The sequence below is a fragment of the Pituophis catenifer genome, unplaced genomic scaffold (assembly GCF_029215685.1).
Source record: "Pituophis catenifer annectens isolate HBS135680 unplaced genomic scaffold, rPitCat1.0.hap2 SCAF_3, whole genome shotgun sequence".
Classification (NCBI taxonomy): domain Eukaryota; kingdom Metazoa; phylum Chordata; class Lepidosauria; order Squamata; family Colubridae; genus Pituophis; species Pituophis catenifer.
This window is the reverse complement of record NW_027256883.1, coordinates 139,202,015-139,215,443: the sequence shown is the minus strand read 5'-3', so window position 1 is coordinate 139,215,443 and position 13,429 is coordinate 139,202,015. Positions and strand designations below refer to the sequence as shown.

The following is a 13,429-nucleotide window of genomic DNA, read 5'->3' as shown; positions in this document are numbered from 1 at the left end:
TTTCATTATTTATTCAGGTTGACTAAGTGAAACTACATCCCAGCATTTTCTGTACTGCCTCTTTAACCTACTAAAATGATTGATCCATGTTCACTTATGTAACTGTAGAATCTTTCTCCAGCTAGGTTTTCCTGTTGTCTGTTTCTCTCTATCCAATGTTGTGCAGTTCTTATTCTCCCTGTGTTTAACATCTGTTGACTAATTTAATCTTCGCCTAATAGTCAATTTGTGTTAATCTTCTTTTTTTTTCCCTTGCACTTTTTTTTTTCATTTTTCTTCCGATGCTTGAAATAGAAGTGGAGCAAAAAGGTAAATAACATATATAGTCCAAACCCCTCAGCTCCTTGTTATGTGCCTTATGGATGTTGACCTCCTCCCTTTCCCCTTCCCCACAACACTCCGAGATTGTAATAATCAGCAGGATTTCATAAGTATCCTTCCTTAAAAGAAGTTGATTTTGCAATTTTGCAATAAACTGACTTGGCTGCTAAACTGACTCGGCTATTTAAAAGCAGGTGGTGGGATTTAGTATCTGATGGCACCTGCTCTGAGATGAAGACTCCCGTTGCTTTCTTCCTCCCTTTCTTTCTCTTTCCCTGTCTTTCTCTTACCCAACACAACTATTTGTTAATAAAAATGTCATCTTGCTTGGCTTTCCAGAACCCTCTCCATAGCATGCCATAATTACAGGGTTCCTGGTCTGTTCCATCCATTGCTTTGGTTGCTCTTTATTTCTGTTGCTCTTGATGAAGGTCTACGGATCTGATGTTTTAATTTTAATTTTTCCCCCTTGTATGTCGAAAGCAGCTTTATTTTCAGTCTGAGGGTTTCTGAATGTTTCTTGAAAATGTTAAGAATTAAAAACATCTACCGACCAGTTGAACTGTTCTACATCATTTAGACACTTGGGAGAATAAATGCTTTTATGCAAGGGTAGTTCAATTTTTTCCAGATTTAGTAATATACCATAGAACCTTGGTTTGTTGTCAGAGAAAAGACTGCAGGTGTAACTTTTAAGGACCATGATGACAAAGGTTAATACATGTATTAATTACATATGAACTATAAGGCATTGTTGTTAGTTAAAGGGTTTTTTGTTTCTTTAAAGTAATTCAGACATAGTGTGCTTGCCTAGACTTTATGGATATTGTGAATTTTATTAATTTTTTTAATTGGTCTTGTCTTGCTTCTTTCTGTGACTACCAGTTTTTGTTTGCCCTGGGACGTTGAAAGCTGTGGTGGATTCCCCAAATTTATATGAAGCTGAACAAAAGGCAGGTGCATGGTGCAAAGATCCTCTTCAGGCTGCAGATAAAATATACTTCATGCCATGGACTCCATACCGCACTGATACTTTGATAGAATACGCATCTTTAGAGGACTTCCAAAATGGACGCCAACAGACAACATATAAGCTTCCGAATCGAGTGGATGGTACTGGATTTGTGGTGTATGATGGTGCGGTCTTTTTTAATAAGGAAAGAACCCGAAACATTGTCAAATTTGACTTAAGGACTAGAATTAAGAGTGGAGAAGCTATTATAAATTCTGCCAACTACCATGACACATCCCCCTACAGATGGGGTGGAAAGACTGATATTGATCTGGCAGTGGATGAAAATGGCTTGTGGGTAATTTATGCTACAGAACAAAACAATGGAATGATAGTCATTAGCCAACTCAATCCATATACTCTGCGTTTTGAAGCAACATGGGAAACAACCTATGACAAACGGGCAGCCTCTAATGCTTTTATGATATGCGGGGTGCTTTACGTTGTGAGATCAGTTTACCAAGACAATGAAAGTGAAACTGGTAAAAATGCAATCGACTACATTTACAACACCAGGTTAAGCCGAGCAGAATATGTAGACATTCCTTTCCCCAACATGTATCATTATATTGCTGCTGTGGATTACAATCCAAGAGACAATCAACTGTATGTGTGGAACAACAATTTCATCCTACGATATTCTCTTGAATTTGGTCCACCTGACCCTGCCCAAGGTAGGAATTCTCTTTTTAACTATTTAAATAAATAAATAAATAAATAAATAAATAAATAAATAAATAAACAAACTGCTTAATAAAATGAGATTCTAATGTATTTGAAATTAGAATGAATGCTGCTGTTTTGCCAAAACAAAACAAAAACAAGAGGACAGTTTTGCTCTAAATTTTACCTATGCCATGGCAAAATAAGGACAGTTTCTTTTAATACTAAATGCACTATTTGTAATACCCCATCTATTTGTAATGAGAAATATGTTAGCATTGGTGCTTTCCTCTCACTTCACAATGAAATATATTTAAAAAGTTAATTATTTTGTGCTAGTATTAGAAAAGTATGTGATGGTAAAGCATCTCATAGAGACTGTTTTGTTTTAGCAGGGACATTGTGAAGGTTTTCATTTCAGTTTCCATTGTCAGCTCCAAGGAATGTGATGTAATATTTTTGTTGCAAGTTATTGCAACAATTATTCTCATATTTCCAATTATGTGGCAAATGCAGAACCAAATATGTATAGGAACCTAAAAGATGGTATCATTATATAAACTGCCAGAGAGTAGACATTTAGGAAGCTTCATCAATGAAGAAATGTCTCCAATATAATATGGTTCAGATATTAAACACTGAGAATGTTGTTTAGATAAATAATTGGCAAGAGACCACAATAAAAATATTTTGTTACAGGCTGCTGAAATACACTCATTTTAAAATATATGTTATGCACAGAAACATTTGTGGACTTTGCTGTTTTTTGTTTTCATTTTACTTTATATATTTTATTAGATGTTCCTTTTCAACTGTTGATGAACTTTTATCACTTCCGTTATATAGAACTGGTTGTTTGATGTACTGTAAATGTAAAAGAACTATAGGATCACAAGTGCTATAAAGTAAGAGAGGTCTATATACTAAAGTATAAAAGTACTATAGAACTGTGCAAATGCAACTATGGATAGTGTGTATCTTCATTTCTGAAGAGAAAACAGCTCATCCTGAGTAGTTAGATCAGTGCCATCAGTTGGGGAACAAAAGAGGAGAGTAATTGGATTAGACCTGAGCTTAATTTTATTAGAGATTGTGCTAAGAATTTGAAAAGTTACCTGTTCAATCAGTATTTTATTGAACATACAGGAAAATGTTTAAAGCAGGGGTGAAATCTACTTACCTTCCCAACCATTTTGGAAGGGCACATGCATGCATGCGCAGAGAGTAAAAAACAGGTTACTTCCTGTTTAAAACCAGGAAGTAACGATGACTGGGTTGGTGGGCGGAGCCTCGCACCACCATCGTTACCGGTTCTCCGAACCACCAGCCGCCATCGCTACCGGTTCAGCTGAACCTAGTTTAAAGGCTACTCTGCTGAGATTTTTTAAGACAATGAAGTAAAACTCATCTATCTATATCTATCTATCTATCTATCTATCTATCTATCTATCTATCTATCTATCTATCTATCTCTATCTAGATATAGATGTAGATATAGATGCTATAGATATAGATATATAGATAGATATAGAATAGACAAACAGAGTTGGAAGGGATCTTGGAAGTCCAACCCCCTGCTTAGGCAGGAAACGCTATGTCATTTCTATATGGTATGCATACCATGTAGATATACATACATACATACATATGTATACATAGATACACACACACACATATATACATAAATATATACACATACATGTACAATACACATGCAGAGAGAAGAATAACACATAGACACACAGTGTGTGGAATATTTTCTATCTTACTAGTATATCTTTAAAGCATTTCATTTAGGATACTTTTCATGCTAATTTCTTTAAAGAATTATAATAAATCTTCTATTTAAATGACTAGCATTACATTTGATATTTTTTACAGCCCAAAATACATATATACAGGTAGTCTTCAACTTACAGTACTTTGTTTAGTGAGTGTTTGAAGTTACAACGGCACTGAAAAAAATTGACTTATGACCCTTTTCACACTTACGACCATTGCAGCACTCCCCATGGTCACATGATCAAAAATTCAGATGCTTGGCAACTGACTCATATTTATGACAGTTGCAGTGTCCTGGGGTCATGTAACCTTCATTTGTGATCTTCTGACCAGCAAATTCAGTGGGGAAGCCAGATTCACTTAACAATTATGTTATTAATTTAACAACTGCAGTGATTCACTTAACAACTATGGCAAGAAAAGTCGTAAAGTGGGGCAAAACTCACAACAAATGTCTCAGCAACAGAATTTTGGGCTGAATTGTGGTCGTAAGTTGAGGGCTATCTGTATAGAAAAAACCACTTTGCTAAAAGAATGAATGCACAAAGGCAGAACATCAGCAAAATTATCTGAACTGAACAGTGGACAGTATCCATTCATGTGACAAATTTGGACAATTTAAATCCTATTGGACAATAAAATCCAATAAGTTTTATGTCTTAAATCAAAATCTATTAAATCAAGGGTTACAGGTTTACTGTACTCTACAATTTCTAAAAATAATGAATATAATAAAGAAATATTCATGCAAACATATTTTTTTTTCAAATAAGAGCTTTGTATAATCCCATGCTTTATTTCATTGTCTCTGGTTTGTAGGAATAATCTCTTGTATGTTCACAATAAATATGCAGAATCCAGTTGATGTGGATAAGCACAGAAAAATGGTAGTTTATAGTTGTTTTTAAAAAGCATAACGTATATGCTTAACGTATATAAATTAATCCACTCAATTCAAATGAGCTTGGAAGTGTTGCAGGAGATTTATTATTTTAAAAAAATAATGGATTGGACCCAAATTTAGCGTTACTTTCATTAAATCCATTAAAGTTAATAGGACAAATTGATTTCAGTGAGCCTGTTCTAAATATGATTAAATCTGGATCTGATCCAAAGAAGTAAACAAGTGCATTTCATTCTTTGACATCCATTTTCTTTTCAAGAATGAACGTTTAGGGACAAAGAACATCAGTTAAACTTTAAAAAAAAAAAACTATTAGAGTTTACACATATTGCTCATGGTTAAAGCAGATATAAGCAACTGTTTCTACCCTTCTCTGCTTTTAGAAAAGAAATTGTCCTAATATCAAACATTTAATGATATCATAGGATCAGAATGTCCACTGCAGAAGCCAAGGGCTATTCTTGTAGTATATCTAATTTAAGACCATTATAGGGAATTCACTTTACTTGTGATGCGTGTAGTAATGATATGTTCAGAAACTCAACAAACCCCATCTTTCATCTTGTAGCCTGTCAGTACCTGTCTGTACCACAACTTCCTCCTTCAAAATGGTTCAAATACCGCATTTGCCCTCTTTGCACCAAATAGAATTATTTCTCTCACTTACTCTATCTTAGTCCCCCATAGCTAAATATCATACTTAACCTCATCCATGTCAATGTTTCCCCTTAAGAAGAGATATTCCTCGTGTTACTTCTCTATATTATATTGCAGTATCTGTAGCAGTGCCAGAATTATTTACAGAAGGGTTCCATAAAATGCCTAGTTTTCTATTCCTGCAGCATTAAAACCATAGCTTAAACTCTCTTTCAGGCCCCATGCAAAATTAACTTCATGGAATATCAAGGATTTTGGACAAATTAATTCTTTTAAGACTTAAGGTATTTCTCCGACTTCATACAGTTTTGAAGTTGAGCCCCTTGCATACCATTCAAAAGACTGGCATAGCCCTTAACCCAAGCAATAAAGCACAAACTTAAACTAAATCAAGGATTTGGTTTTAATGCCTTTTATTATATTGCTTTCTCACAGTTCCTCTAATGACTCAAAATGGCCTATGTGGTATTCTCCCCTTCTCCCACTGAATATTAAGAGCTCCAGCTTGTGAATTAGATTAGATTAGATTGACCCAAAGCTACCCAATGCAGTAAATGAAAGAATAGGAAGTAGAACCCAGATCTTCTCATTCACAGTGTGGCAGGAGTAGATATTATTATTACTACTGCTGTAGATGGTATTCCTGTTTACTACTTTGTTATTTTGCTTTGATTTACAGCCCTCTTTTAAGCAGTTTACAGAATTAGCATATTGCCCCCAACAACCTGGGTCCTCATTTGACCGACCTCGGAAGGATGGAAGGCTGAGTCAATCTTGAACCGATCAGGATCGAACTACTGGCAGTCAGCAGAATTAGCCTGCAATACTGCATTTTAACCATTGCATTACCACTTATATTTGATTTTTTAAATATTATTTTATATAAGTATTATCTTGGAATATATTATTTCTTCTGTTGTATAACAGGAAAACTATTTTCCGAGTTTACAGGCTGATACTTTGATACATGTCCCAGAATTTCAAAATCCAAGATTAAAAACAGGATTAGTAGTATCTTTTCATATTTTCCATGAATACAGTATTATAGGGCTTATTTCTGTCTTAAGTATGGTTTAGGTTTATTCCCTTTGACTCTGAGTCTTTTTTTCTTAATTACTCCCTGGACTGATCTCTTGTTGATATTTATGCATTTAAGTGGGTTCTGGCACTTTCAGAGGCATGAAACTAGGCTGTATAACCAGACAAAGAGCAAAACGATTAGACCATATCAGCAGTATGAGATGATACAATATTCTCCAACCGATTTGCATGAGTTACTGTAGTTACGTCTTTTGTTTCAACATGAGAAACTTTTCTCTCTCTCTTCCTCCTTAAACAGCAGATCTATAGTATGCAATTACTCACCACATTTCAGAGTGGAGATAGGAATCCTGTTATCAAAATGGCTTTACTTTTAATTCCAACGTACTGCATAAGTTTAAAGCAGCTAAGCATCATAGAAACAGTTACCAAATTTCTACGCAGTTATCCCAAATGCAAAACAAAAAACAAAAACAAACAACACCTTTTTCACTAGTATGGCTACCAGTTACACTCAGATCAGCTGAATTGATTGATATCTTAAAAATGTAGATATCGCTAATTGCTACTGTCTGACAAATACATCTTCTTCCGCAAACCTTTCTTAATGTCTATTTGGCCAAATCTGTTTGGATGCTTGTGGTGCCACCTTTAGGGAAGGAAGTGTAGTTATCCTCCATTCAAATTGTGCATGGTGAACTAGACTAGAAATCTGACTTTTCCACGGGGTCTTTTTAATGATTCTAGGCATTTAGATTCAGTGTTTAAACTTTAAATAAATCTACAGCACAGGTAGCAAGAGTATTAAAATTGTGCAGATCGTTTTTTTGTTTTCCCCCAGACAAAGCAGATGTATTTCAGAACTCATTTTTTAAATAGCCACACTGATGGCAGTGGTATCTGTCTTTGCAAATGAACAGCTGCGCATAGAGTGCCGCATGAAATTATATGCTCTTGTGATTTTAACCTCCTAGCTGGACTCAAAAAAAGAGTCATCGTGATCCCTTTTAGTGATGTTAAGCTGTAGGGCACAAGGGTAGCTTAAATGAGTTAGAAGCTGTCAGAAGTAAGAGGATCTGTGAGAGTATTAATTGCACTATTGTTGATACAGATTTCTGTCATGGAGAAACGACTTAATTAAACACATGGTGTCTAGAATATCAGTAATAAGGAAAACCTCCCCCAGATTCTTTCCATAGCACCCCAAGATCTGAAGCAGTAGTGGCTTCTTGACACTTTCCCAAGCATTTGTGATGCTTTTGACAACATTAATTGAGAAAGCATTGGGAGTCTGGCTGCATTGTAATCAAAAGAAAATTACAGAGATTTCACAAGATGCCAGGCAAGTACTTAACGGAGAAGATAGACAGGTTTGAGGAGTTTGCCTCCTTTGTTTCTTTTTTTCTTTTTCTTCAGCAGGTAGGCTGAATAGAAAGTTCAGCAAGATTGAACAGGCGGTACTCTGTCAGACTAGCAATGAAACGTGGCACTTCACAAGGGTTTGTGTGTCTGTGTGTGTATGTTGGTGATGGGAAATGAGAATCAGAAAACCATGACTTTCAGAAAGAGTTAGTTCTTGAGAGTACTCCACTAGAAACAAGGTAATAGATAGGTAAGACAGACAGATGTGTGCATTTTATTCTGTATAAAACTATATAGAATGTAAGAAGACAGGTAAAAAGAAAAACCTAAGCACAAATTGAAGCCATTCCTGCATTAATCTTACAGATGACTGTATGAGGTCAGAGGTCTTCAACAGGCAATGATTGTGTGTAATATTAGGCACCATAGGAACTTTAACTTTACAATCATAGGGGGGAAAAAACCATGTGTAATTTTATGTTTTATATAAGTAAACGTGGAGTGAAACAAGTAAGATGCACAATCAACTCTGGTTTTGTAAAACATTTGCAGAATGGACGGATATAGATGCTTTCAGTTTTGACCATTATAGGAATGTTGAAAAATGCATGAATTTTTTGGGGTGTGTGTGTGGGGGGGGGAGGAAGGTAAAATTCTTGTCCACATTCTGATAAAATTAAAAGTTCCTTACCTTTTTTTTCCCCCCTCTTCTTCCTCTCCCTTACCCCTACTAGAAAGAAATATTCTTTTCAGGTTCTTTGAAAAACAGATGTCTTGCCCATCTCCTTGTTTGCATTTGTGGTTAAATTCAATTTACATTCAAGAATATGTGTTTTTAGAAGTTATAGCCTAAGGACAGAAGAGGTTTAAATCTTTTTTTTTTAAAAAAGCATAAGCCTTTAGGAAATAAGTGTCAAAGAAAAAAAATTAAACCTGAAAAGTGTCAAATCCGGTTGTTTCCAAAAGGCCTGGAGTTCATAGGGAGTGAATGCTTGTCACAGTTTGTAAATTCCTCCAGGCAGGGACCTGTCTTTTCTTTGTTTGGGAAAATGGAGAGAACACCACTGCAGATACAGGTATTATTATTTTTTTAAAAGCAAAAATTCTGACTTGTGTTGCTCCACCAGTTAATAATTCTTTTAATATTGCAATAGCTAGGGGCAGGTTAATACTCTGATGTGCAAGTGGACTTGCTAATTCTACCTTTTGGGATGGTAAATTAAAATGCTTTTTTTTTTTAGCTGTTTCTTTTGATGACTGGCTGCTTGTTTCCTTTTCTTCTCTGTAGCTTTCCGGGAAATTGTTATTTACAATTGTCATACATTTTTTATAAGCTGTGATGGATCTAATGAGACTTCCTTTCCTGAAAATCAGATGGTATTCTTAATTTCATGCAGGAAATACCATGGTTGATCCCGCTTCCCACGCTGAATAATGATAATTCAGGGATAGAAACGTTCAGTTTTATGAATTCCTTTTCATGTTTTCCAAGCCTCTGTGCAAAAAGCAAAGCTGCAGGATTCCTAGTTGAATACTGGTACCTTGTTTTCCCCAAAATAAGACATCCCCTGATAATAAGTCCAATTGGGCTTTTGAGCGCATAGCAATGCGGCCAAGCGCTTATTTCAGGGTTAAAAAAAAAATAAGACGGAGTCTTATATTCAAGGAAACACAGTAGTCCTCGACTTACGACCACAATTGAGCCCAAAATTTATGTTGCTAAGCCAGACAGTTGTTAAGTGAGTTTTGCCCCATTTTACAGGCACAGTTGCCACAGTTGTGAAGTGAATCACTTCAGTTGTTAAGTTAGTAACATGGTTGCTAAGTGAATCTGGCTTTCTCTATTGATTTAGCTTGTCAGAAAGTCACAAAATATGATCACATGACCCCGCAATGACACTGCAACCATCATAACTATGAATCCGTTGTCATGGGGATGCTTTCAACAGTCATAAGTGTGAAAACATTCATAAGTCACTTGTTTCAGTACCGTTGTAACTTTGAACGGTCTATTGTAAGTCAAGGACTATCTGTACAAGCTTCCCATGAGTTTATCTGTTTTAAAATATTTCATCGTATCTTTTAAAATCAGAATTGCTGGACCCGTTGCTCCACAGGTGTATCAAACCATAAACAGAATTTAATGGCTTTTTTTCCCTCTTTCATCTTTAAAACCACACATTCAGATCCAGTTTACCTGGATATAAAGTCAAGTTGTTTTATTTTTTGTTAAGTCAATGTGTTGTAATGTTTGGGGTTTTGGACCAAGAGTGGGTTCAAATTGCAATCTATCTTGAGAGGATTGATGTTATCGGGATAAAATGAAGAGAGAGATCCCATGTAAGCCTCTCAGATGGAAAGACAGGATTAGCAATCTAACAAATGTTGCTATCACTCACTGCAGACAGTATGTTGCTTAATACTTTTTCTTGGGCATCTTCCTGTTTTCCACCTGATATCTAATGAAATAATCATTTTGGGATTTAGCTTCTGAACCTTTAAAAAAAAAACCCATTGAGAGTGGCAAATTCTTTTTCTAATTTTTTTTCTAGTTAATTGTTAATTTTCATGACTTTTACTCTATGTATTAATACTATTTATTATCTTATAACTTACGGTGTAAACCATAAACATTTTAGTATATCAAATTATAAAACAAGTCAATATATATGTAAATACTGTGTAATAGATTAATATAGCAATGTTACATTCCAAGCATAGTAATATAGAAGCTGCATCTAATTGCAGAGCATTAAATTGAGCTGATACTCTAGAGCTCCTACCACAAATTATTTAATTCATTGGTTAGAGTTTTGAAGTGTTCATGTTATTACAGAGATGTTATTTTTTATATTTTCATATATTTTTTTCCTGTGACTCATTTTAAAGTTAAAATCAATAGCTATAGACATCAAACTTAATAATTATTCTCAGTGTATAACACCAAGGGGAAAAAAAAGAATTACATTGCCAATCCAAAGAATTACATAGCCAATCCAAAATGTTAATAAAATAGATTAAATCAGTTACACAAGATGGCATTTTGGAGGGATTTGGTACAACCCTTATTTCTACATAAGCATTTAATTTAAATTTTAAAATCTAATCCTAAAAATCTAATCCTGATCATTTTAAAAATGAGTAACAATGTTTTCCTTTGAAGTTGTTATTGTGAATTGCCTAGCAAACCTGTCAGGTTTTTTCTAGAGATATTTTTAGAGAGCTTCTAGAGATTATAGCACATTTTAATAGATCTTGATTCAGAAAATAAGTCAACTAGAAATAGATTCCAAATCTCCATCACTGTTTAGAAATTTAAATGTCTGTATTCTGACCAGCACTGGGAAGCAACAAATGATTTTATTCTCTCCCCCTCCCTTGAGAAAATTGCCATTCTCTGGAGCCTTGAAGTTTTCAAATCCCTTTTCAAGATGCACTTATTCCCTTGTTGTTATGAGCATCATTATCATTTTTATAAATGTCATTTATAGCTTATAACTGAAAAACACTATAGTAGATTAATAAATACAACACTTTAAAAAAAAAAAGAATGTATGAGGTTTAGTGAAAGAATTTTGCTTTCTTTTCTCTTGCTTCATTTTTATTGGTCTGCATGAAGAAGTAAAAATATCCAATTATTTAGATGTAAGGACTATGGAGTTATACCAAATCAAGTTTAGTTTAAGTTATTATTTTTTTCTTAAATGGAAGCAAAGAAACAGAAATTCATTAGGATATATTTCAAGATGCACCCTCTTTTCCGCCTATATACTACATTCTAGAAAATATTTTTTTTTTCTTAACTGGAAGCAAAGACACAGAGATTCACTAGGATATATTTCAAGAAGCATCCTCTATCTCCACCTATTTATTCTTTCCAGAAAATATAGCTGGGCCTCATCCCTTCCATAGCTTTATTTTTGAAATGGGAATGAGATATAAAACTCTCTATATTTATTTATTTATTTATTTATTTATTTATTTATTTATTTATTTATTTATTTATTTATTTATTTATTAAATTTTTATACCGCCCCCTCTCCCGAAGGACTCGGGGCGGTGATACAGTATAATAATGGATAGGAATAGCTCTTAACCGTGTAAAACATCTTAGATTCTTGGGAAGAACTCAGTGTACATGAAGGCCAATCCCAGCTAGAGAACTGGCAGCTGTGATTTCATATTTTTATGTATTTAATAATAGTGCTCATCATCATCTACTCTAAACATCTGGCTGACTGTGTGACCAACCATGACTCCTTTTTTGAATTCTTAAGTGTTGGCAGGTATTCGCATCCTTTACAAAGATCCAAAGTAGCTTGAATTCTATTGAAAATAGCTTGGAACTTGGAACAGTTACCCTGATTATTTCTGGACGAATTGATAAAATGAAGAATTCTAGGAACTAACAGAGATGTTACTTGTTGAAAACTAGTTTTCTCAGATGACTAGGCAGTGTAGTTGGTTTAAATTATTCTTGCTTTATTAGAAAGGGATGTTTAAGTCTGAGATGTCGAAATAGTGAGATAACACAAGCATGCAATGTTCCAGTCTCCCAATTCCTCCATGCCCCAATTTGGATCTAATCAGGTGTGCTAGAAATCTCTGAAGCAAGAATATCTGCCGGGCGGCAAGATGTTACACTAATTATCTTTCTTCAAGTGACAGAGTGAGTGACATCAACTAGGGTGCTTTCTTTTTTTGGAGATTTTTTTTTTTTGTTAAACAACCTAGTTATTTATAACCTGTCCCTCTGTTGTAGGGTTTCCTTGTTTATTTTGCCTTTTTCCAATGTGAACATTGATTTTATCCCTTCGATCAATATAATTTTACGATCTTTTATTAAATGTATCTGTTATGAGTAGACAATTTGGTACTACTGCCTCCCAAGCTTTAGAAATATATCTATCAATTTGTATTCAAGAAATAAGAGATACGTGCAGACACAGCCATGGATTGCATCTAAGTATGGATTATGTGTTCATCTTTATTAATATTCTTAATTCTTACTATATATTTTCATCTGATTACCTGGCAATACTCTCTGAAGGAGGAGAATGTTTCACAACTGTTCTTATTCATTCGTCCTCCATATAACATTTTATTTTCTTTATTTATTTATCAAACTTAAAATCTGCCTATCTCCCTCACAAGGTGCTCTGGACAGTGTGTAGATAACATATCAAACCCTAAAAATAGTATATTGAATTTAAAAGGCAAAGAGTAACATTACTTTTCCCTTTACAGTGCCTACCACAGCAGAGACAATAACTCCATCCACAGAGCTATTCAAAACAACTGTATCTACCACAAGCACTACCCCACACAAAGTTGCTGTTAGCACAACTATGGCTGCGGGAACCAAAGAAGATAGTAGAGGTCCCAAGTCACCACCAGCAGTTTCTACAACGAAAATTCCTCCTGTTACAAGTTTTTTCCCTCTGCCCGAGAGATTCTGTGAACCGGATGTGGCCCGGGGGATTAGCTGGCCTCAGACTCAAAGGGGAATAATGGTGGAACGTCCCTGCCCCAAAGGAACCCGTGGTAAGTTTTTAAAAACAAATAAGATGTTTGACAAAATCTGTCTTGAACTGTTTTTTGTTTTTTTTGTCCTTGCTGACTACTCTTAAACTATATTTCATTTGATTTTTCTTTCTTAGGAGAATATGACTTCTTCAGGTTTTAAG

General features: G+C 34.7%; 1 protein-coding gene across 7 annotated transcripts in view; it reads left to right on the top strand.

Moving 5' to 3' along the window:
- Positions 1 to 13,429, top strand: part of ADGRL2 (adhesion G protein-coupled receptor L2) — a 280,781-nt gene that overhangs the window by 160,953 nt on the left and 106,399 nt on the right. For all 7 annotated transcript variants that reach the window (XM_070941236.1, XM_070941235.1, XM_070941233.1 and 4 more), the window contains exons 5-6: positions 1,207 to 2,007; positions 12,990 to 13,286. In XM_070941236.1, the coding sequence (XP_070797337.1) occupies positions 1,207 to 2,007; positions 12,990 to 13,286 (1,098 nt within the window). The remainder of the gene's footprint in view (positions 1 to 1,206; positions 2,008 to 12,989; positions 13,287 to 13,429) is intronic.